This window comes from Balaenoptera borealis, assembly GCF_965194805.1.
Source record: "Balaenoptera borealis genome assembly, chromosome: 20".
Classification (NCBI taxonomy): domain Eukaryota; kingdom Metazoa; phylum Chordata; class Mammalia; order Artiodactyla; family Balaenopteridae; genus Balaenoptera; species Balaenoptera borealis.
In genome coordinates this window covers 7,444,176-7,467,825 of record NC_138879.1, presented here as the reverse complement: position 1 = coordinate 7,467,825, position 23,650 = coordinate 7,444,176, and the positions used below count along the sequence as shown (strand labels likewise).

Here is a 23,650-nt window from a genome sequence, read left to right as displayed (position 1 = left end):
AGCTCTTCCTGAAAGCGCCCAACCCAATCAGAGAGGGTGACCGGCGAACACAGGGCCAAGTCTCGGGACCCAAGAACTAGGTGGTTTGGGAACTGGGGCGTCGCCGAGGCGCCTCCTCTCTGGGCGGCCCCCAAGCCTGGACCTTCCTCCGAGTCACCGGCAGCAACAGCGACCGGAGTTTTCAGCACGAGGGAGGGGATTAGGAACGACGAGAGACAGGAGCAGAAGGGGCGCGGAGGCCAGGCCCGAGGCCTGGGCGTGAACTGCACGCTCCACCGCACAGGTCAAGAAGGCTGCGATTCAAGCCACACCGACATGTCGCCTCTCGGCCGCCCCTCTACCCGGACCTGGCTGCGTTCAGGGAAGGACCAGTGGAGTGCCATCTTCCCTCCTCAGACTACCCTTCTGAAAGCCAAGCTAGCTAGAAGTCAGTGACTTCCCCGAGAAAGGGTCGGGTCGCATTCCTGCCCTCCCGAGGGCTGCTCTTAGCTCTAGCACCAGAGAACGCAGCGCTCTCTGTGGGTGGATAAAGCAGGGGTGAGGGCCTGGGGGCCAGTTCCACGGACAATGGGATGGTGGGTAGGGAGGACTCGTCCAGTATATCCAGCCACAGCAGAAAAGGGATCTATTTTTTAATGGCTTTGGCTTTATCGCAAGAAGCAGGCACCCTCTCATTTAAAGGCACGGAGTCCTCTCTTCTGCCCCCGCCTCGCTGGTCTCTGAAATCTAGTCCTGAGTTCCAAGGGGATTTACTGCAAGGCAGCAATCTCAGGCCTGGGGCATGGAAGCGCTGCAGCAGCCAGGTAGGGGGGGCAAAGCTCCCCTCTCCTGCAAGCATCAGACACCCAGGGCCAAGGCCCAGACTAGCCTCTGAAGCTACAGGTCAGAGTCTGGGTGTAGGAGGCAACTGAGATGGTCCCTGAGAGTAGACAGTCCGGGTCCCTCAGAGCAGACCCCAGGCCCTGCCAGAGCTGCGTGGTCAGTGCTCCAGATCCCTGGGTAGCGTGAAGTCCCTGAAGCTGTAGAAGGAGATGTCTCCGTGATCCACCAGGGCAAAGATCAGAGGAACATCCCCGCTCTGGTAGGACAACTGCTTGAGGGTGCAGAGGTCTGGGACTGGCTCATCAAATCTGCAAGAATCAAGGTTAGACTGAGACCTGAACAGAGCCCACCCATAGGCTTTGAGAACCCAGCCCTCTGAGGCTCCCAGGGAAGGGCAATTTTAAGACAGGAGTTGGGGGTACAAGAAGTCTGGCCCCTGGGCTCTCCTTTCTGCAAACTGCACGGCTCTGATTAAGTTCTCCAAGTAACACCCAGAGCCCTGGTTGGGTAAGGGGACTAGGAAGAGTAAGGTTCTCACCACTCTTAGCCTGGAAATCCCTCTGATTCACATCCCTTCTGCTGGGTGAGCCTGGGACTAAAGTGGCACAGGAGAGAGACTACTCGAAAATGCCAGGAATGAGAGGTGAGGATTGGGAAGCCTGGGTTCCTGTAGCACTAACTGGCTATGGGGCCTCTCTCTGGACCGCTGGTTCTTCTCAGGGACTAACGAACTAGCCAGGGGCGTGGAGAGGAGGTCCACCTGGTTTACAAGAGAACTGGCAGCAGCCTGGGGTACTGCTCACTGGTCTCGTACCCACTAATGCACATCCGGACATAGGGCTTGCCAGGGTTATTCTTTCGGAAGGTGGCCACGGCGTCGGCCTGGTAAACATCAAAGCTGATCTCCAAGCCCGCAGACTTCTCCACCAGCCTGAGGACAGAGTGAGAAACCTTAGGAAACAGGGGCTCTCCTCCCCCATCTTTTCTTTCCACACCACCCTTTCCCTCCCCCAGTTCCTCCAGGGGGACTAAGGAGGGACGGCTACCTTATCTGAGAACCTGGGGAAAAATCTACTCTTGTCTCTCACTCCTCCCTCTCCCCTAGATATACATGAATATTAGCCAGGGTAGGGGTCCCTAGAATGATTCCCCCAGCTCATGCCCAACTTCAGGAGTAAAATCCCAGCTGCCAACTCCTGCCGGCACCCAAAGTACTGTGGAGACAGGCACTACCTGGAAACTCACCGCGCACCTCCATCAGCAAGGTGTGTCGTCTGCAGCACAGAGATATGCTGAAGGACTGTGGCTACAAGGATGGTGGAAATAAGGCGTTGGTGAGGGGAGTCAACCATCCAGACTCCCCCTGACATTTCTGAATCTGCCATCTAGTTTAGGGTTGCCAGATTTAGCAGATTTTTTTTTTTTTGTATAGGTATGCCCCATGCAACTTTGGGAATATACATATACTAAAAAAATTAGTTGTTTAACTGAAGTTCAAATTTAACTGCTCTGACAACACTACTCTAGTTACTTACAACTCACCATGTTCCCATTAAGGACTGTAGTTCTGAATTTGTTAACACAATTCTTGCCTATTAGTTCTCTATTCTTAACATGCAGGGCATACAAGAAGCTTTCCTTTTATTTGACCAGTATATCACCCCCTTGGTCTCCTCTGACAGAGGTGGGAGAACAGGGAACCACAGCCAGTTGGTGGCAGAGCCACTCCACATGCATCTCGTTTATGATTTTAAGGATGTGGTTGTAGTTTTCATTCCTCCTCGCCTCTCCTTGGGCACTGACTTGCCATTTCTAAACCTTCCCACCTGGGTCTCTTTGCTGCCTCCCAGAATGGACTATCCCTGTGGGTTCCACTCTACTGACAGCTCTCTCCTCCCCCATCTTTCTTAAGCCTCCATCAGTTGTGGTCAATCCATGCCCCTTTCAAAGTCTTGTGGCCTCTGGCAGGATGAGGGGGTACCTGGGGAGTGTGCCTGACCGGGACTCAGCAAGGGCGTGACAGGCTGGTCCCACAGGTATGGGGGGCGGCTCTGGGTCTTCTGCAGGTGCCGCCTCTGCAGCAGCTGCTTGTACTCCTGCCAGCTGGAGCAGCGCTGCACCTCGGGATCCGAGTTTACATCCTCCCGGAAGTGCTGGGCCTCCGCCTGTTGCTCCCGTTCCCGCCTGGAGAGCTTCTCCTTCCGCTGGTTTAGCTTCTGGCACCAGGACTCAGCGTCTGTCTCCCGCCCTGCCACGTTGGCCGGGAGCAGCTCTGGGGCGGGGGCAAGCAGGAGGGTATGGCGGCTATCTGAAGCCATGTTGGGGAAGGAGATCTGTTCAAAGTTCCAACGTGGCTTGCAAGCCCCCTTGACCCCGTTCTCCATTTTGCCACTCTCTTGGCTGCACCGCACCCCCTCCCTGGCCAGCCGAGGGCAGGGCTCCAGGGACCCCAGAAGCTGAAAGGGGCCCATGGGGCCCTTTACGGGGCTTGACTCCTGGGATTTCTCCTCTGGACATCGGCTGTTCTGGTTTCGGGGAGGTGGGCTGGAGGTTGCCAGGCTCTCGGGTGTCCCATCCACCCCCTGCAGGGGGTTCTCCAGGACCTTGGGCTTCTTATTAATGGACCTGAGGGACATAGGGAGGAAATGCAGCACATCTGCTCCTGACTGCTGAGGTGCACGCGACCCACATGTGCCCTACTGCCTCCCTGAGCCCAAGCCCAGCTCTTAAGCCCGGGCATTCTCCAAGGCCCAAACACCAGCACTCCCTCAAAGCTCTCCCTGGGGAGTTGCCATGTGGGGAGCATTACTGAGAGCTGGAGCTCCTCCTCTTCCTCTTGCCATTCCGATCCTCCAAGCGCTGGACACTGCCATCCAAGTTCAGCTGCCTCTCGTAAGGGGACAGGACGGAGCTGTGGGTGAGAATGGGGCAGGCGACAGATCCACCTCTTCAGTCTGGTGCTCCCCACGGAATGTGTGAGGGACTGGCTCAGAGTAAGTCACGGGCCAGGGCTAGAGCCATAACCAAGGGCTAAGGCCCCAGGCAGACCTGCACACGGGGTACATGGGGGCCCCAAGCAGACCTGCACACGGGGTACATGGGGGCAGACACAGGGGCCTGCCATGCATCTTTGTCCAGGCCTCTGGGGCTCACCAATGGCACCTTTGAACAGAGGTTCCCTGAAACCAGGGCTCCTGCAGAGCCAGCAATAAATAATTAATCCCTAGTGAGAAAAATCAGGAGGACGAGAAAACTTGGAAAATAAAGAAAAATGAAAATAAAATCCATAGATACTACTGTAACGTTGTTTCTTACAAACACACATACTGTCTTTCTAACATTGTTTCTTACAAACACGCATACTGTCTTTCTCCATGTTTTTCCCTCTCAAAAGTAACACTGTACTAACATACTACTGTGTAGTCTGTTTTTACACTCAACAGTATATTATGGACATTATTCATTCTTCCCTGCCATGATTTCTTTATGGCTGTGAGGCTGTCCTGTCCAATATGGTAGCCCTAGACAAAAGGGGCTATTTAAGTTAAATTTAAATCTATTAAAATTAAACAAAATTAAAAATTCAGTCCCATAGTTAAACAAGCCACGTATACTGGATAACACAGACACAGACCATTTTTATCACTACAGAAAGTTCTACCAAATAGCGCTGCTCTAAGGGATAAACTTTAATCTGTGTGACCATGCTTTCCCTGTTGGGCTTATAGTATGTTTCCAGGATCACTGATTTCGCAAAGTGATGGTGTTTCATGTAAGCTCCCCACTAAATACAAGTTCTGTGGGGGCAGTGATTTTGCTCTCTGCTATTCCTCAGCAACCAGCATAGGGCCTGGCACCCAGTAGGTAGTCAATAAATATTGCTGAACAAATGACTGAATGAATAAACACGTTTCACAGGTGAACTTACACACACATCCGTGACTGTTTCCTTAAGATATGTTCCACTTTCAGGAATTAAAGGATGTGCTTGTTCTAGAGCATTTGTGACATACTGTGAACCTACAAAGGCTGTACCGGTTTCTCCTCCCGAGTCTGAAAGTCTCTGTGGCTCTTAGCTATGCTGGATTACTAAGGTGGTGATCCTCAGAAGCCCCAGAAGTAAAGAACATTTAACCTAGCAAAAGGAATGTGAAACCCTACTCAACTGTTAATTCCTCACTTGGTCCTTCATTCATATTTTCACTTAACAAATCTGCTTGCACACCTACTAAGTGCCAGGCACTGTTTCGGTACTGTATCTCCATTCTCACGCTGAGCTGTAGGTGCTCAGTTGTTATCTGTGGAGTGAACGGGCTGAAGATGGGGCTCAATCTGATAGCCCAGGATAAGGTGAAATGACCCAGATTTGTCCCAACATGCCTCTCAATAGAGCACTTCCAGCCTGTTCAGAGAGCTGCAGTTCCCCAAGGATTCCAGGTAAGGAGAGGCCACTTTCTACTTTGGGGCCAGTGAGCCAGGTTCCAGGACTAGAATAAATTCGAGGGAAATAAGATAGGGATTTACCTTGCTTGGAATCGTCGAAGCACATAGCCCAGTCTCTTCAGGTGGCTGAAGACCTCAAAAGATAAAAAAGTAGAGATCAGACGTCCACTTTTGAAAACAAATAGTTTCTCCAGACGGAAGCCATTCACCACACCCCCAGATTCCAAACCCTGGGATTGGTAGGACCATACTCCATTATAAACGCTTTCCCCAAACTAAGGTCTCAAGTCTCTGAATTCCTCTCTCTCACTTACCCTACTGTGGGCACAAATGACATTTAGCGGTTTCTTAATTTAAACACAAATCCCAAAAAGCTGATAATTGATGGACCAGGAAAAAAAACTACACCCTAGAATATTCTGATACCAAAGCTGTCACCAGTGAAGCTCCTGACTACAATAAAGACAAGATAGCAGAAGGTGGTGGACACCTGGCCGCCCCGCAGCACCTCCATAGATGGGTGGGATGGGGGGAATGGTCTTTGGATGAACCACATGTTCATCCTTGTGTCCCTGTATCCATATCTGAGAGATGTAGGCAGGAATGCCCCCAGCTTGCTTGATCTCTCAAGCTTTCAACATAGCCAAGCACTTCTTCCTGGAAAGACCTTCTCTTGGCGTCTGTGATGCCACCTCTCCTGGTTTTTCCCTGCATTGCCAGACCCTCTTCAGGTCCCTTATCTTCCCCCTGACCTCCTCAGGTTAGACTGCCCCAGGTCTCAGACACAGCCCTCTACTCTGGCCACACCTCCATACAGCCCAGTGGGGTTTGAAATACCATCCATGCCATCATGGTGTCCACATTTCTGTCTCTAGCCTGGTGCCCCTCCTCCTCTTTGTCTTTATCCTGGCACTCAGCTGTGAAGTCAATCGTCCACTTGCTTGCTTACTTATATATTACCCAAGTGCCACCACTAGGATGTAAGCACCATGACAACAGAGCCCTTGCAGGTCTTGTAGCCTTAGCACATGGCTCTGGACCTAGCACCTCGGAGGTACTTATAAATACTCATTAGTTCAGTGGATGGGTGGCTTCTCTCCCGGGAGAGGGTGGCAAATACCTGGTACTGCAGGAATGTCACGGTGTCTTCAGTCAGCAGCAGCTGGTAGGCCTCTTGGATAGACAGCGGAAGGTCTTGGTGGAAGAGCTGGATAGAGCCCTGGAAGCGGAGCCAACAGCTCAGCTTGTGAACCGTCCCTGCAGTGGCACAGCCAATGAGGCAACTTCCCTGCTCAGATATCTGCCTGCTACGCCCCCCTCATCTCAGCAAGAATAGGGCCAACCAGGAAGGGAGGGGGGAAAGGGAGGCAGCATCACTAACTTCGACTGGAATGCCTGCTCCCTGCGTGGTATTCCTGTCTCCTGCTCTAGAAATCAGGTTAAAGCTCCCTGAATACTCAGTTGTATATACTTTTTCTCCAATAAAAACGTCCTTCCAGTTCTTTGGTCCCAACCCCTTCTCCACTCTCCCAGGACCCCACTCACACACTCCAGCAGATACAAGGCCTCTTCCGGGTGAAGCCGCTGCCGGCCCTGCTCTGAGAAGCCCATGGTCTGCCAGAATTTACCCTGCGTGGGATCCAGAGCAAATGTCACAAAGGAGCCAGGAGGGCAGAGAAGGCGGGTCCCCTGTCTCTGAACCCCACCGCTCACCGCAGGAGACTTCAACTCCACGAAGCCTTCTTCCGGTCTCCACTCGGCGGCCACCAAACTGCCCCTGGCGAGGAGTAGGGAGGGGTCCGTCTCAAGTCTACCGGATTAGTCTACCGGGTCCGCCCGCCCCGGCTTCGCCCCCGCCCCGGCCCGGCCCCCTCACAGGCGCTCCACGCGCTCCTCCGCCAGCAGCTGCCAGAGCTCCTCGCGGCACACTCGCAGGCGCTCAGCCTGGGCCGCTGAGCCGTCGGGGAGGAAGTCCTTGGGGCCATGCGAGCGCTGGGGCAGCTTCTGGGACCTGGAACGGGCAGCGAAGAGCTCCGGGGCACTGGGGAAGGAAGGGACGCGGGGTTAGCGCCGCGCAGTCGGGGCCGCTCGGTCCAGGCCTGGATCCCCGTCCCGGGTGCCCGGGCCCTTCCTGGCGCCCACTCCGCGGTCCCGGCGCCTCCCCCGGGCCGGGCCGCGCCGCACCTGAGCACGCGCCCGGCAGGCACCTCCACGGAGGCTGACTCGGGTTCGGGCTCCATGGGGTTGCGGTCTGCCGCTGCGCGCGCGCGCGCGCCCCGCCCACGCCCCGCCCACCGCCGGAACTCCGCGCGGCCCTAGCGCCCGGGGATCCTACTTCTGCTCCTCGGGTCTCCGGATCAACCCACCTGCTTTCCACCTTCCTCGGTGTCCTGGGTCCTAGAGGCTGCCCACAAACATGTGCCTCGATTCCGGGGGCGGAGAGCTTGCAGGTTTCTGGATTTGGAGGCGCTCCCCTCTCCTATCCCCAGCCCGCCTCTGGGCTTCTCTCTAGTAAAACTTGAGGAGCCCGGCGTTAGAAAAGTGTAGTATGAAGAGTCAAATGCGTGACCCTCCCCTCCGCAGTCCTGGGCTGCTTAGTCCCCACCACCCAGGCTGGACAGGGAGGTTAGAAGAGGGGGTTTAGAGAAGGGAGAGCTTTGGGTTCCTGAATTCCAGCTTCACAAACTGAAGGTCACCGAGGGCTGTCAGGTGCAGTCTAGGGAGGTTCGGAGTTCCTTCAGGGTCTTCCGTTGGGTCCCTTCCTAGGGGGTCGGAAGCCGGGTTTCCAGGGCCGGGGCGGGTTGGGGGGAGGCGCTGTCCGACCCACGATGGTGCTGAAGCGCCACCCCAGCCCGTCATTAGCACCTCCTCAAGGCTGGGGTCCCCGCCGCCGCCACCGTGGGTCGTTCCAACACGGTCCGCTAGGTGGCACCATTGCTCCGACCAGTGGCTGTCGGTCGGCGACTCTGGCCGCGGGCGGAGGTCGCCGCGGGAGTCCCGGGAAGGGCGAGGGTCAAAGAGGAAGGGGGGCTTCCCAAGTGGGATTCCTGGGTCTCGGTTCCCAGATCCCTTCACATCACGTCTTCTGTCCCACCCAGTCACAAACAGAGCATCTCACCATTCGGTCTGAACTCTAGAGCCCCGGGTCGCCCGGGGCTCCGCAGCCAGGAGGCAGCTGCGCGCACTCTCGGCCCCACCCACGCCGCTTCACCTGGGCGCATGCGCTGACCCGGCCAGCGGCCTCGGTCCGGACCAGAGGGGGCGGGGCCTGACGCGGATCGGGGCGGGGCCGTAGGCACTGACTGACAGTCCGACTGCGCTGCCGGGACGGTCCCTCCGCTCCCGATCCGGCCGGAGGGAGGGGGGAGGGGCGGGATTTCCTGCGGGAGGCGCCGAGCCGGCCTTGGAAAAGGAGGAGAAGGAGAAGAAAAAGGGTAAGGGGGACAGTGGGAGCCACCGTCCAGAGTGCCAGGGACCGAGCAGGACCTGCCGGACCCCCGGCGGGGAGGCTGGGAGAGGTGAGACTGCGGGGACTGATCTGGGGGTCAGCACCCTTGAGGGCGGGCACAAACTAACTTTTCTTGCGGAATCCGCGGGCGCCTTCATCTGTCGTGTCCTTCCGTCCTCCTCGCTCCCCTGTATCGTCTTCCCGCATCAATCCCTCCAGCGCTTGGCCCTCCCGGTCCCTCCCGCCGCTTTGTTCCCCGGTCCGCCTGGGCTGGGCTGGGTTGGGGGGTTGCGCGGCGCTGGACTGGCATTCCGGGGGGCGGGGGAGCCAGCCCGACCCCATGCACTGCCAGGGGCGCCCTCCCCCAATGTCGGCCGCGGGCCTTGAGCTGGAGTGCCATCTGGTTTGGGCTTGGGACTTTTGGGGAGTAAGAGGACCCCAGCTAGGGCCCCAGGCCTGCACAGGTCTCATGCCACAGGACTCGGGCAACAAATTCTCGGCCACCTAGGAACTGACGTAAGCTTTTCCAAAGTGAAGTCTGGGCTCTGGGCCTCAGATTCAGGCTTGGGAGGGCAGGCAGCCCCATTTACCAGCAGTGCCCCGGCTCTCACCTCTGTTCTCCGCCCAGCTGCTTCCCCATCCCACACAAGGGGTGAGGATGGGTCAACAACAGGTGCTGTAAAGCTTCCCTGTCCTGCAGGCAGACACCCCGCCAGAGATGGGGGGCCCTAACTCCCCATTCCACCCTCTGAAATCATTAAGAGCCCTGGGGCTAGGGCATCCAGCTATTACAGCAAAGCTTGGATAGGGAAGAGTCTGGGGGCAGGCACCTTCCACAGGGAGTGACCCCTGCCCGTCTGCCTGTGCCTGACCCTCCCAGGCCCCACTTCCTGGCCCACCAGTTGTCTGTGGGTGTCAGAGCCTCAGGCTGTGGAGAACAGGCTGCTGGCCCGACCTGCCCCAGTGTCGTGCTGCCAGGGCCCCTCCTGCCCCAGGCTGAGGTGCTGCCAGGTGCCCTGGGGCCTCAGTGACTCAGCCTCCCCCTCCCAGAACACCACCTCCCCGCTTCCAAATTCTCCTCTCATGCATGGCGGCTCCCTCCGCCTTTTGAGTGGCTCAGCCCCTCCCTTGACTCAGAAGGGCAGCCAGGGTGATTGGGGGACTCCCTGGAAGCCCTGTCCTGTTCTTTCTCTGAGCCCTGCTTCTGGGACCCTTACAGACTCTGGCCCAGCCTTCAGCAGACCTTCAGCGGACCACACCTTTTCCAGACTCCTGAGACATGTCCACCGCTGCTGACTGAGGTGTGAGGGAATGCTGGCTGCTCTCTGCGTGGGCGCTAGTGCTCCTGAGCCACGTTGGAAAGACTGGCGCCCCCAGTCCCGGCCCATCCCTGGGCTGTCGGAAGCTGCAAGCTGATATCCGTTCAGATTTCCACACAGCCTCTGCCCCCTCAGAGATCAGCTTTCCTGCTTGTGGCGGCAGCTCACGAAGCACCTTGAGGGGGTACCCGTCAGCGCCTAACAAGAAGCCCACTGCCTGGGACACCAGACACATTCCCCCTGGACGCCTGGCCCTCCAGAGGACCAAGGGATGGCACCCTGACACCTCGGCTTAGACCCGTTTCCCTGCCTCTGCCCTGGACTCCTGAGCTCAGAGCCCAGCCCAGGGACCAGGATGGGTCGAGAACAGGACCTGATCCTCGCTGTCAAGAATGGAGATGTGACTGGTGTGCAGAAACTGGTGGCTAAGGTCAAGGCCACAAAGACAAGTGAGTACTTGATGGGGTGACTATCCAGCTGAGACCCTCCCCTGAGTGCCAGGCTGTGGAGAGAGGCCTGGGTGGTCACTCTGATCTGGGGGCTTGGGGTGGGAGAGCCGGTGAGGAAGTTGGGTCCCCCTTGCTGTGAACCCTTAGGCAAATCACTTTACCTCTCTGGGCCTCAGTTTCCTCACCTGTAAAGTAAAAGGATTGAAGTACATTCATTCTAATTTTTTTGAGTGCCTACTGTGTGCCAGGCTCTAAGCACTGAGCCACAGCAGTGAACAAGACAAACTAAAAGTCCTGCCCTCATGGAGTTGCCTTTAGCAGGTGGTTTTTCCGATGTGTTCTTTGGAGCTGTGGGGTTTCTGGCAGTGAGTTGGAAAAGACTGAATAGCTAGAGCTCAACCTCCACGCCCACCCCCCAGTCCAACCAGAGCATCTCTGTGTTTTTGTCAGCTTGATGGAGATATCTGTAAGATAGCTTTTTAAAGAGAATTTTGCTTAAAACAAAGTTCAGCGTTATCTAACTGCCCCCATCCCCCTGACTTATCTGCCTGTGTCCCCTGGGGGTGTGTGTCCAAAGTTAATTTTCTGGAGGTCTCTCTGCAGCCTGGGGTCTCTAGTCGACAGGGTTGTGGGAGCTCTGTGCACAGGTGGCCACACCTGACTTCCATCTCCTGAGTACCTCTGCAGTGAGACCCTGCAAGGAGAGTAGACCTCTGGGCTTCAGGGCAAGCTCTCTGGACTGTCCCAGGAGGACACTGGACTTGTCCCCTTGAGTTCCTGGACCAGGAGGGACAGGAGATGGCTCCTGCCACCAGATTCGGGCTGGGGGAGAGAGGGTCCTTCTGGAGTTCTGGGGCTCTAGCGCAAGACACAGCTTGGCCCTTTGCACAGGAAGGAGTCCCCCAGGCTACCTGAAGATGTCCAATTATCCCCACCCACACCTGGGAGTGTGGGGTGCCGGAAGGAAGGATTTTAAGGGCCTGGGAGTTGTGCACGTGTGTGAGTGTCCCCACTTACACACCAGGGCAGGACAGCCGGGGTGTAGAGAGATGGAATCGTGAGGGGTACTCTCTGTGCCCTGGGGGAGTGGATGCAGGGTGAGCCCGATGGGGGAAGGTGCCAAGGAGGGTCCAGGGAGGGCCCTGGAGGCCCCAAGGTGGGAGCCACTGCCCCTCCTCCCCTCACCTCTGTGTTGCTTTTGGCAACCTGCCCAGTAGGGCCTTGGTTGAGCTGCTGCTGACCTCACAGCCCTGGGGCCTCAGACCTCAAAGTGAGGCCCTCGGGAGGGCAAGTGGCTGGAGGCTGGTGGCAGAAACCTTGCAGCCAGGCTCCTAGGCTCCAGGAAGGTCCCCTGTGCCCAGGGGGGAAACATCTGTGGAGGAAGATGATCCTTCCCCCCACTCCCCAGGGGACTTGCACAGAGTGATAGGGTCCTGGAACCACCTGTCCCCCCTCCCAGTCCTCTGAGAAGCTGTGAAAGCTGGTGACAAGAAGGAGATCACAAGGTGACTTTTGCAGACCCTACAGTTTATGAAATATTGTAATCCCCTCTATTTCCTGGGAGATGGGTTCTTCTACATGCACTTTACAGATAAGGAAACTGACACTCAGAGAGGGTTAGTGATTTGCCCAAGGTCACACGGCCATCATGTGGCAGATCAAAGACAAGCCTGAGCCCTCTGCCCTGTGCTGCCACACTCGGCTGCCCATCAGAATTACCTAGGGATAGTTCTGAAAGTACAGACTCCCTGGTCTCTCCCAGAATTACAGAATCATCACAGAGAGCCTGGGACTCTGCAAATCCGAAAGTTCTTCAGGTGATTCTGAAGCAGTTCTGAGAAGGGAGGCTGGAAACTCCTGCTCCATACCCAGAAAGGCAAAGGAAACTGCTGGAAGGGAGGTGTCAGGGCTCCCTTTTTTCCCTCTGGGCGGTGGCTAAAGCTTTCTGGCTGTCCAAAGAGAGGTGCTCCCTCAGCCTGCTGCATCTGATATCTGGTCACTGGGGGCCAGCTTTCCCTGCCTACCCAGGTCCTCTTCAGGGAGCAAGTGGCTGGGAGGAGAGGGCTACAGTTGCCCTGGCCTTGCCTCTGCCCTTCCTCCCTCCCTCCCCTGCTCCCTTTTCTGAGCTGTCTCCTTCTCTGGCCAGAGGAAATGGAGTGGGCTGGGGGCGGCCTGCTGAGCTCACATCCTCTGCCCGAGCCTAAATCAGGAGGAGCGACCCTTCCACCCGCAGAGCCAGGCCTGGGAAGAAGGTTGTACCGCAGGGGAAGTGCCGGGAGCCACTGCCAAGAACCTAGGACCCTCCACCCTCCCACCAAGGTCCCCAGTTCAGTCCCTCTGAGCCTCTCCCCACCGCCTTTCCGGCCATTGTTCTGGAAAGAACAGAGCCACCCAGCCTGGCCCTGCCCCTGTTCCTGTCCCTTCTGTCATGTTGTCCTGCCACTCCCCGGAGGGGCTGCATCTCACCGCCGAGCTGCCCCAGCCCAGACTGTCCAGGCTGGCAGTAGGTGGAGGGACTTTCTGTGCCTCTTCCCTGCTTGACCTCGTTGTCTTCACTGAGGCTCAGAGAGGTACCAGGGCTGGCCAAGGTCACACAGCCAGTAAGAAGGAGAAGAATTTGAATCACGCACTTCCTGCTTCTAGGGCCCCTGTTCTTTCCACTGCCCTGAATGGTTCTGTGTGACAAGGACTTTCCAAGGGGACTACAGGAAGGCTGCGAGGCCTGGGTTTCTTTCCTGTGGCCCCCACCCCCTCACCTCCTCCGTCACTCTTTGACTCTGTATTTACCTTTTCGCTGTAGCGTAATTCGGCTCAGCCCTAAGTGTAGCTGTCTCCCCCTCCCCATCCTGTGCTCCTCACTGCAGGCTTGGTCCCTCCCTATTGGAATGAGGCCCTGTCTTGCTGGGGTATTCAGGGGCCCACCAGGGCCTGGGGGGCAGGCCTGGACCAGCATGCTTGGCACCCTGCCCAGCCGGGTTGAGCCAGGCCTCCTCCTTCCCGGCAGGGGTGGGTTCCAGCAGGAGGCAGGGGCCCGCCTGTGACAGGCACTCTCCTTCCCCTCCGCAACACTCCTCAGGGCCCACCCCCTCCCACGCCCTGGCTCACACGTGGAGCACACCTGTCTGAACCCCGTCCCTGTCCCCGAGAGGGGGATGAACCAGCATCCTCCCCTTGCTCCCCGGGGCACAGAGCTCTCTGCCAGGAGCCTGTGGGTGCAGAGTCAGCAGTTACTCCCCTAACAGGGGCCCTGGGGGGACTGTACCAGCTTTCGCTGGAGGACAGCCTCTTGGTAATAATGGCTAACATGTAAGGAGTGCTAAATGGTGAGAGCTCCCATCTTTCACAAGGGTCAGGCATTGTACTCACAACCCCCGTGAGCAGCTTCTGTGATCAGCCCATTTTACAGATGAGGACACAACCCGAGAGGTCAAGTGACTTGTCCAAGATCACACCGCTAGTATGTGGCAGAGCCAGGGCATGGTGAGGTCTGTGTGACGCCACCTTCCCCACTATGCTCCGCTCAGGGATGACCTAGGGCCGGGCAGTGTGGCCTTTTGAGTCCAGCCCTGGCATCCGCCCTCTACTCTCGAGCTTCTGGTGCCCTCTGCTTTCTCTCCCAGCCCCCTTGGCCCGTGGGACAATGAGGCTCACTCCTTGGCCCATTCAGGCAGGAATGCCAACCATGCGCTCGTGGGACTGTCCTTTGAGGGCACAGCATGCCAGTCCCCCCCCATCTCCGCCCCCTTTGACCCTATAAACAAGCGGGGCTGGGGGCCCAGGGAAGCCAGGCCACTGCTGCAGCGGCGCCCTCCAGCTGATGGGCCAGGGTGGGAAGCCATAGGGACTGACAGCTAAAGGGCCATGGGGCAGGTGCTTTCCTGCACTCCAAGAGGTCAGCTGGAGGCGGGAGGTGGGTGGGGAGGGCGCACTGGGTTAGGTGTGGGTAAGGGCGGATCATTCGAGGGTGCCCTGATGCCTCCCGCTCTGACCCCCAGAGCTCCTTGGCTCCACGAAGAGACTCAACGTCAACTACCAGGATGCTGATGGGTGAGCGGGAGCCCCCGTCCCTCTTGAAAACTGGGGGGGGGGGGGGGGCAGTGGAAAGACCTGGGGCCTAGAGTCCCTTCCCTTCTCAAACTTGGCCCTTGAAGCATGTTTGCCGAGAGCTCAGGGCCCTGCCCGCGCGCCTGCCCGTGGAGCTATCCCTGAGGGAGGGGAGGGGGCCCTGGTGCCTCTCTGAGGGGCCTCCTTGGGTCAGATTCCTGCTAGGCTCCCTTTTCTCCCTGGAGGGTAGGAGCCCTCGGGCTCCTGCTCCCACGGCCCCCTCCCCTGGGCCGGCTGTGAGGGAGGCCAGACAAACAGGCCTCTCAGCACAGACACTGAGCCCTTTCATGCTGCGGCCCGGCTGCTCTGGCTCCCGTGGCAGGGCTGGCAGGGTGGGGGGCCGAGGGTGCAGTGGGCAAATAACTCATCCCTGACAGCCCCCAGGATGGGTCTGCTGTGGAAGACCAGGATTTGGGGGCGGGGGGCCGCTCACTGACACCCCCGACCTTGTGTCCCACCACACCAGATTCTCGGCTCTCCACCACGCCGCCCTGGGGGGCAGCCTGGAGCTCATAGCCTTGCTGCTGGAGGCTCAGGCCACCGTTGACATCAAGGACAGCAATGGTGAGAGCCCAGTGTACCCGTACCCCAGACCCTGTGGTCAGAGTTTGCCCCTGCTACATCGTAGCAATGCTAATAGATGTTGGCATAGCTTCTCTGAACTTGCAAATGCTTTACCTCTTCAGTCTTCACAGCCTTCTGGGGTAGTGGGTGGTACTGACATCCCACTGTCCAGGTAAGGAAGTTGAGGTTACATCACCGTTACAAGGTCACCAGGTCATCCGTGGTGGACAAGGTGGGATTCTGGCTTCAGCCCCAGACAGCCGGACCTCTCCCTGAGCAAACCCGGGTGAAGCCAGCTTCGCTTCTCCCCTCCAGCTGGGGTGGCTCCAGGCTCTGCCGGCCCCACGCCATCCCTCGACCTCCTTTAGAAACCCCTTCCCTCTGGCAGGCATGCGACCGCTGCACTACGCAGCCTGGCAGGGCCGGCTGGAGCCCGTGAGGCTGCTACTGCGGGCCTCTGCGGCCGTGAACGCCGCCTCGCTGGATGGGCAGATCCCGCTGCACCTGGCTGCCCAGTACGGACACTATGAAGTGGTACGTGACCCTGCCAGCCTACAGGGGCGCGGGGGCAGGGAGGGGGGGCTGGCACGGGGGGCCGGCCAGGCCAGACCCCTCACTTGGCTCACTCCACCCCAGTCAGAAATGCTCCTCCAGCATCAGTCCAACCCGTGCCTGGTCAACAAGGCCAAGAAGACGCCCTTGGACCTGGCCTGCGAATTTGGACGGCTCAAGGTGGGGCCTGCTGCCCTTGGGGTACTGGGTTCTGGGCGTCTGGGGGGGGTCTCAGGAGGAGGCCCTACCTGAGTGCTGGTTCCTGCAGGTGGCCCAGCTGTTACTGAACAGCCACTTATGTGTGGCACTGCTGGAGGGTGAGGCCAAGGACCCGTGTGACCCCAACTATACCACACCCCTGCACTTGGCTGCCAAGAACGGCCACAGAGAGGTCATCAGGTACCCACCGGGGCCCCCCCAACATCCTCATCCTCTTCCGGTGGGACTGGCGACGTCCCCTCAGTGCCCTGCCCTGCTGCCCTCTTCACCCTCGCTCTGGATCTCTCTCCCAGACCCCAGCAATCGGCTTCCTCTCCTTCCCCACCCCCTGCCCTCTGCCCCAGTAACTCACCTTCCCCTCCACAGGCAGCTCCTGAGAGCTGGGATTGAGATCAATCGCCAGACCAAGACAGGCACGGCACTCCACGAGGCTGCGCTGTATGGCAAGACCGAGGTGGTGCGGCTGCTCCTGGAGGTGCGTGTGGACCCCTGGTCAGCCCGCGGGTATGGACCCCTGGTCAGCCCGCGGGTGTGGATGGGTCCCCAGCGGGTGCCGGGTCCAAGACCGGCTGGGGTGGCAAGGGAGGGGGGGGTCTCCACTGGCAACGTGGTGCTTTGCATGGGTGGGGGCCGTGCAAAGTGGCTGGAGAGCAGACGGACCTGGTTCAAGGCCCGGTTCTGCCTTTTACTAGCTGAGTGACCTTGAGCTCATCCTTGACCCTATCTCTGAGCTTCCACTTCCTCATCTGTAAAATCTGAAAATAGTAACTACCTGCTGGGTAGCTGTGAGAATTGGGAGAAGCGACAAACCAGGCGCTCAGCACAGGCTTACCCCGCACTGTGCACCCAGGGTGGGGTGGACGTGAACATCCGGAACACGTATAACCAGACGGCGCTGGACATCGTGAATCAGTTCACCACCTCCCAGGCCAGCCGGGAAATCAAGCAGCTACTGCGGGGTGAGCGTGTGGGGGAGAAGACCCAGCCCAGGGAATCCGGAGCCACTCCAGAGGGTCCCAGGAAGTGGAGCAGGAGTGGATGTCACGCTCCTGGGCCCCGGGCTGGTGTGGGGTGTTGCTGCGGGGATGATGCGGCAGGGACCTGGGGGAGGGTCATGAACAGGGGACTGGAGGGGTGGGAAGATGCCCTAAGGACCCTCAGATGACACCTGTCCTCCTCCTTCTTTTAGAGGCCTCAGGGATCCTGAAGGTCCGAGCACTCAAGGATTTCTGGAACCTCCACGATCCCACTGCCCTCAATGTCCGGGCAGGGGACGTCATCACGGTGAGGACCCAATGCAGGCATTCCTTCGAGAACACAAATGATTGCTGTCACTTACTTGGGCACCTACTGTGGATCAGGCTCTGTGTTAGGGTCTTTATATGCACGATCTCGTTGAATTCTTCCCAATCCAGGCAAGGTAGGTGCTCTTACCATTTCCTTTTTGGAGCTGACAAAATTGAGGCTTAGAGAATGAAAGCAGTTTGTCCAAAGTCACAAGCTAGCAAGCAGCGGAGCTGGGATCTGGACCCAGGCTGACTCCAGACTCTTGTTGGTATGCCCTGGAGGCACCCAGGGGATTGGGCTGGATGCTGGTGGCAGGGCCAGAACTGTGGGCCGACTTGGGCACCAGAGGCCAGCTCCCCGGGGGGAGGGGGAGAGCTGGACCGCAGCTGCAGGGCTGGGCACTTGGTGCAGCACGTGACCGTGGCATCGCCCGTCCCCCTGCCCATCTGCCCCAGGTGCTTGAGCAGCATCCCGACGGCCGCTGGAAGGGCCACATCCACGAGAGCCAGAGGGGCACGGACCGTGTGGGCTACTTCCCCCCGGGCATCGTTGAAGTGGTCAGCAAGCGGGTGGGCATCCTTGCACCCCGCCTCCCCTCTGCGTCCACCACCCTGCGCCCAGGCCTCTCCAGGACACCACAGCCCCCTGCTGATGACCCCCTGCACCCCCTTACCTATGGCCAGCTGCCTCGGGTGGGCCTCAGCCCAGACAGCCCAGGTACCTCCTCCCGGGGGGGGCGGTGCTGGGTACCGGGGTAAACATCTGGCTCTGGCAAGCTGCCAGTCAGCTGTTGGCAGGGCCAACTGGGGCTCTAACCCCTTGGCTTCTGCCCCCTGCAGCAGGTGACAGGAACAGTGTGGGCAGCGAGGGCAGCGTGGGCAGCATCCGCAGTGCCGGCAGCGGACAGAGTTCCGAGGGCACCAACGGCCACAGCAGCGGCCTCCTTATTGAGAATGCCCAGGTTGGGGGGGCGGGGGAGGGCGTTGGTTGGGACCAGGGCCGGGCCCCCCACACCCACTGCCAGTTCCCCAAGTGAGAGTCAGCTCCTTCCCTGTCTCCAGCCACTGCCCTCTGCTGGAGAGGACCAGGTGCTGCCAGGACTGCACCCCCCGTCCCTGGCAGGTAGGAAGGGAGACTGGGACCTGGGTGGGCTAGGAGCGGTGCAGGTGGGGAGGCTGAGGGCTTGGTGCCCCTTCATCCAGCCACCCTGATTCCATTTCTCTCCTTCCTTGAAGACAACCCAAACCACCGCCCTCTGGCCAACTACCGCTCCGGGGAGCTGCTCTTCACCCAGGACGTGAGGCCGGAGCAGCTGCTGGAGGGGAAGGTGTGACCCGCACTGGGGGAGTGGGCTGCGAGCCCAGGGTAGGGGTTGCGATGGGCCTCAGTGTGGACTTAAGTCCCTGCTCAGACCAGGCCCCTGGGGAGGCTGGGGTCAGTGGCTGGTCTGTGGCCTTGGCACCCCACCCCCGCCCCCGCCCCCGCCCCAGCAGACTCAGCTCCATTAACTTCACCCCTGCCCCCACACCACAGGACGCTCAGGCCATTCATAACTGGCTCAGCGAGTTCCAGCTGGAGGGCTACACTGCCCACTTTCTGCAGGCTGGCTATGACGTGCCAACCATCAGCCGCATGACACCCGAGGTAGGTGCTGCAGCGGGAAGGCAGTGCAGGAACCAGTGGGCAGAGGAGGGGGCTGATGGCATGACTCTGTGTGGCAGGACCTGACGGCCATCGGGGTGACCAAGCCCGGGCACAGGAAGAAGATCGCCTCAGAGATCGCCCAGCTCAGCATCGCCGAGTGGTTACCCAACTACATCCCGGTGAGTGGGCGATGGGCACGGGCTCCCACCTTCAGCTGCGGCTTTGCAGTGCCTTCCTGGCTTGGGGGCTGACGGTGCTGCTTTTGCAGGCAGACCTGCTGGAGTGGCTGTGCGCGCTGGGGCTGCCGCAGTACCACAAGCAGCTGGTGAGCAGCGGCTACGATTCCATGGGGCTGGTGGCCGACCTCACTTGGGAGGAGCTGCAGGAGATCGGAGTCAACAAGCTCGGTGAGGACTGCCCTGGGCCTTCTGGCTGGGCCCCCGCGTGCCTTGGAGAGTCTCCAAAATGTTTCGGGGGTCCAGGAGGGATGAGGGTGACCCTTTCCAGCCCCAGCTAACCCTTCCGCCTCTATCCACCCCTCTCAGGTCATCAGAAGAAGCTCATGCTGGGGGTGAAGCGGCTGGCTGAGCTGCGGCGGGGCCTACTGCAGGGGGAGGCCCCAGGTGACGGCGGCCGCCGGCTGGCCAGGGGCCCGGAGCTGATGGCCATCGAGGGGCTGGAGAATGGGGACGGTCCGGCTGTGGCTGGCCCGCGCCTCCTCACCTTCCAGGGCAGCGAGCTGAGCCCAGAGCTACAGGCGGCCATGGCAGGGGGGGGCCCTGAGCCGCTCCCCCTGCCCCCTGCCCGCTCCCCCAGCCAGGAGAGCATCGGGGCACGCTCACGGGGGTCCGGGCACTCGCAGGAACAGCCTGCCTCCCAGCCCAGTGGCGGAGACCCCAACACCCCACAGGAGAGGAATCTTCCAGAGGGCACAGAGCGGCCCCCTAAGCTTTGTTCCCCACTTCCTGGCCAAGGGGCCCCCCCTTACGTTTTTATGTACCCCCAGGGCTCGCCCTCCAGCCCAGCCCCAGGGCCGCCTCCTGGCGCGCCCCGGGCCTTCTCCTACTTGGCCGGCCCCCTGGCCGCTCCTCCAGACCCGCCTCGGCCCAAGCGCCGGTCCCACAGCCTGAGCCGCCCCAGCCCGGCCGAGGGGGAGGCCGAGGGGGAGGCCGAAGGGCCAGTGGATAGCGCCTTGGGCAGTTACGCCACCCTCACTCGGCGACCAGGACGCAGCGCCCTCGCCCGGACCAGCCCCAGCCCGACCCCAACCCGAGGGGCGCCCCGCAGCCAGTCCTTCGCCCTGCGGGCCCGCCGCAAAGGCCCCCCGCCCCCGCCCCCCAAGCGCCTCAGCTCCGTCTCCGGCCCCACCCTGGAGCCGCCGCCGCCGCCAGATGGAAGCCCGGTGCCCAAGGAGGGGGCCCCGGGGCCCCGGAGGCGAACACTCAGTGAACCCACGGGCCCCTCGGAGCCCCCCGGCCTGCCTGCCCCAGCCGGCGCCGCGTCGGACACAGAGGAGGAGGACCCAGGGCCCGAGGGGACACCCCCGTCTCGGGGCAGCTCAGGGGAGGGGCTCCCGTTCGCGGAGGAGGGGAACCTGACGATCAAACAGAGGCCCAAGCCGGCGGGCCCCCCACCCCGGGAGACACCCGTGCCTGCTGGCCTCGACTTCAACCTCACAGAGTCGGACACTGTGAAGCGGAGGCCCAAATGCCGGGAGAGGGAGCCACTGCAGACGGCACTCCTGGCCTTCGGGGTGGCCGGCGCCACGCCCGGCCCCCCTACCCCCCTGTCCTCGCAGACCCCCGGCGAGTCCCCCTCGGCCTCTGCCAGCCCTCCCCGGCCTGACCCTAGCAGCCTCCCAAAGCCCGGAGCTCCAGCCCCTGTCTCTCCCAGCCCCCCGACCCAGCCCCCCATGGCTCCCTGCCCCGGGCCAGCTCTGGAGGACAGTCGGCGGCCCGGGGAGGGGGAGCCCCCGGCTCCCCCTGCTGCCCTCCTCAAGGTGCCCGGAGCAGGTATGAGGCGGGAGCTGCGGGGAGAGGGTGGTGTTGGCAGGGCTCGTGCCCAGCCCAGCCGAGGCACAAGCCAACCTCTTTGTCTCTGCAGGAACAGCCCCCAAGCCTGTGTCTGTGGCCTGCACCCAGCTGGCATTTTCTGGCCCCAAGCTGGCTCCCCGGCTCGGCCCCCGCCCTGTGCCCCCTCCAAGGCCAGAGAACACTGGGGCCACGGGCCCAGGCCGGGCCCAGCAGAGACTGGAGCAGACCAGCTCATCCCTGGCAGCTGCACTGCGGGCCGCGGAGAAGAGCATTGGTGCTGAGGAGCGAGAGGGGTGAGGGGTGCTGGGTGCTTCAGAGGGGGAGAAGGCGGCGTAAGGGCAGCTCCTCCCGAATCCTGAATCCTTTTCCCAGGGTTCCGGGAATGATGGGAGGGGGGTGTCACCGTCACGTCGGGCAGATCCTCAGGCTGGGGGGCCCCTATTGGGATGGGAGGAGCCTGGGCCTGGGGTCACCCCGGATCTGACCTGCAGGGAATCCTGGTGGCCGCCACTTAGAGGCACGTGAGCTTGGGCAAGTCACTTCTCCCTGTGAGCCCCAGCGTCTCTGTGCAAGGAAGGGAACGGTAACTCCTACTGCCTCGGGAAGTTGTGAGAATTAGGAGAAGATGCACACAAAGTGTGCGCACCAACCACGCTCTCAGTAGCAGACCCCTTGCCCAGGGCCGGCAGGGTGCAGACCGCTGGCTGATCTGACCTGGTCCTTCCCCTGCTGCAGCCCCCCGGGCACCTCCACCAAGCACATCCTGGATGACATCAGCACGATGTTCGACGCCCTGGCTAACCAGCTGGATGCCATGCTGGATTGAGCTGGACCTGCTGGCAGCCCGCAGCAGTGCCCACCGTGACCTTCCTCAGCCACTGCCTTTCCCCCGGCACGGACGCCGCCCCTGCCGCCCTAGCGGGGGTCCCTCCTGCTGCTCCAAGCCAGCGGCTGTCGGCACTAGGGCTCTGGGAGGCAGCCCCCAGGGGAGCTGAGGGGACTCGTCAGAACCGGACACCTCAGCAGAGCCCCCTCCCAGTGTGTAACCTGACGGGACGGCCCTGCCTCCTGGACAGGGACCCTGGTGAGAGCTTCCTCTCCAGGAAGAAAGAGGTGGTGGCCGGGCTTCTGGGGTACCTTCTCTGTCCCCGCAGTGTCTCAAGCCCCTGTGCCAAGGTCCTCTGGCCACCCACTGTGCTGTCCTGGCGCCGAGAGGCTGGAGGAGGCGGTGTGTCTGGCCTGGTCCCCCGCAGGTGTTCACAGGACGCGTAAACAAGCGGCCAGGCCAGCCTCTGTCGCCGCCCCTGCCTGCCCTCAGTGAGGCAAAGCTGGTGGGGGTGGGGGCAGTGGGATTCACAGGTCCCCCAAAGTCCAGACGTTCCCAACTGTAAATGTTATTTTTTAAGCAGAGAGAAATGCATATATTTTAAATGGAATTTATTCTATCTATAACTGCCTGAGAGGACGCAGTGGGGGAGGGGCTTCGGACCACAGCAAGAGCACCCACTGCCTGCCTTGGGGCTGGAAGCCTGGTTGGCCCAGGCCCCGGCTCTGTAACCATTAACCTCTTCCCCCAACTAACACCAATGAAAGTGTCATTCCACGTGATCGGGCTGTGTGTTTGGATCTGCGCCACGGACCTCTGAGCCAGGGGTCGCGCCTGAGCTGGACCTGAGCGCTCCCACTGATGTGCAAGGAGGAAGGCTTGGGCCCTCCCCTCCTCACCTTTGCGGAGGGGCTCCGTCACTGGCCGAAGCCTTGGGTAGGTCCGTTAGTGGCTGCCTCATGGACCAGCCACAGGTTTTTCTTCAGGAATTTATCAATTTTAATACAAACCAGTCTGTATTCATTCCTAAAAGGCTCATTTCCAGTAAAAAATAATACACCAGTGAAAACATTCTCACAGGATAACTAGGGCCGGGGCTGAAAGGAGCCCTGGGCCGTACCCCAGGACTGGCTCTCTCCGCCAGCTTGAGGGCAGGCACGGGAGGAGGTTCCAGGGCCAGGCCGGGGCTCTGCTTCATCTTCAGGTCTCGGTGTGAGGCCCCCCCGCAGAGGAAGGGAGGGAAAGTACTCAGGACCGAATCCAGGCCCCTGCCCCAGGAACACAGGATGAGAGGGGCACAGGGAGGATGGACCACCACCCCTGCCTTCAACAGTGGCCCAGAGAGCTGTTCAGACCTCCCACGGCTGCTCTCCCACAAGAGGTGGAAGCTCAGCCCCACGGCTCATGGCTCTGCCTGAAAACCCAAGAGCAGAGGGCGCTGCGTTCGGTGACCCTGAAGGGGCGCGGCCCACAGGTGGCGGGGGCTGAGGGCCCCTCTATTAGGCGCACGAGGTCATACATTCAAGAGCCCAGGGGTCCCCCCCTGGTGAGGAAGAGCCAGACTGTCCTGACGCCAAGGCCACAGCTCAGCATCTCTTCAGTAATCCCCGGGGGCAGGACGACAGCTGGGTCTGACACCGGGAGCTGGGCCTCCAACGCCATGGGGCGCAAGAGCAAACCCTGAAACATTCATGATATCAACTCCCCAGACTCAGAAATGGGTCTGGCTTTAGCCCTAGGATCCAGGGCAACTATGACCACCACGGCCAGTGGCTCAGAAGGGAGAGTTCATGCCCAGCTTAGTTTCAAACTGCAGTTTCTGTCGCTTCTGGTAGCGGACCCGGACCCTGGTGGGGCGGGAGATTAAAGTCCAGGTTAGCGCAGACCTCCAGACCAGGGGACGGGCAGGACACCGGAGGAGGAGGGCGGGACGGCAGTGG

At 60.2% G+C, this 23,650-nt stretch overlaps 3 protein-coding genes across 17 annotated transcripts in view; 1 reads left to right on the top strand and 2 right to left on the bottom strand.

Annotated features, from left to right (window-relative positions):
• Positions 1–615: 615 nt before the first annotated feature.
• TSEN54 (tRNA splicing endonuclease subunit 54) lies at positions 616–8,484 on the bottom strand. 5 transcript variants are annotated; one of them, XM_082371714.1, is made up of 11 exons: positions 7,632–8,484; positions 7,142–7,306; positions 6,979–7,042; positions 6,811–6,894; positions 6,386–6,484; positions 5,347–5,399; positions 3,632–3,733; positions 2,804–3,447; positions 2,068–2,128; positions 1,637–1,753; positions 616–1,130 (listed from the first exon to the last, which is right to left on the bottom strand). In XM_082371714.1, the coding sequence occupies exons 4-11, from the start codon at positions 6,874–6,876 to the stop codon at positions 980–982; spliced, it is 1,293 nt and encodes a 430-aa protein (XP_082227840.1). In that variant the 5' UTR covers positions 6,877–6,894; positions 6,979–7,042; positions 7,142–7,306; positions 7,632–8,484; the 3' UTR covers positions 616–979. The 5 variants fall into 5 exon arrangements, with proteins under 5 accessions (XP_082227840.1, XP_082227836.1, XP_082227837.1 ...); XM_082371710.1 differs by lacking the exon at positions 7,632–8,484 and adding an exon at positions 7,450–7,541; XM_082371712.1 differs by lacking the exon at positions 7,632–8,484 and adding an exon at positions 7,450–7,541 and having other exon boundaries at positions 1,021–1,130; positions 1,583–1,753.
• An 86-nt stretch (positions 8,485–8,570) lies between these two features.
• CASKIN2 (CASK interacting protein 2) lies at positions 8,571–22,492 on the top strand. Of its 3 annotated transcripts, XM_082371705.1 has the most exons (21): positions 8,598–8,783; positions 9,933–10,014; positions 10,168–10,481; positions 14,477–14,528; positions 15,052–15,149; positions 15,538–15,683; positions 15,786–15,881; positions 15,970–16,100; positions 16,287–16,395; positions 16,771–16,879; positions 17,110–17,204; positions 17,663–17,924; positions 18,047–18,168; positions 18,269–18,329; positions 18,443–18,534; positions 18,741–18,851; positions 18,929–19,030; positions 19,120–19,258; positions 19,397–20,863; positions 20,955–21,177; positions 21,620–22,492. In XM_082371705.1, exons 3-21 carry the CDS (start codon positions 10,388–10,390, stop codon positions 21,708–21,710), a joined length of 3,600 nt encoding a protein of 1,199 aa, XP_082227831.1. In that variant the 5' UTR covers positions 8,598–8,783; positions 9,933–10,014; positions 10,168–10,387; the 3' UTR covers positions 21,711–22,492. The 3 variants fall into 3 exon arrangements, with proteins under 3 accessions (XP_082227832.1, XP_082227831.1, XP_082227830.1); XM_082371706.1 differs by having other exon boundaries at positions 8,571–8,699; positions 9,933–10,481; XM_082371704.1 differs by having other exon boundaries at positions 9,933–10,481.
• The window catches only part of TMEM94 (transmembrane protein 94), a 34,840-nt gene continuing 33,494 nt past the window's right edge, over positions 22,305–23,650 (bottom strand). For all 9 annotated transcript variants that reach the window (XM_082371700.1, XM_082371701.1, XM_082371698.1 and 6 more), the window contains one exon: positions 22,305–23,557. In XM_082371700.1, coding sequence (XP_082227826.1) covers positions 23,485–23,557 — 73 coding nt within the window. In that variant the 3' untranslated portion in view covers positions 22,305–23,484. The remainder of the gene's footprint in view (positions 23,558–23,650) is intronic.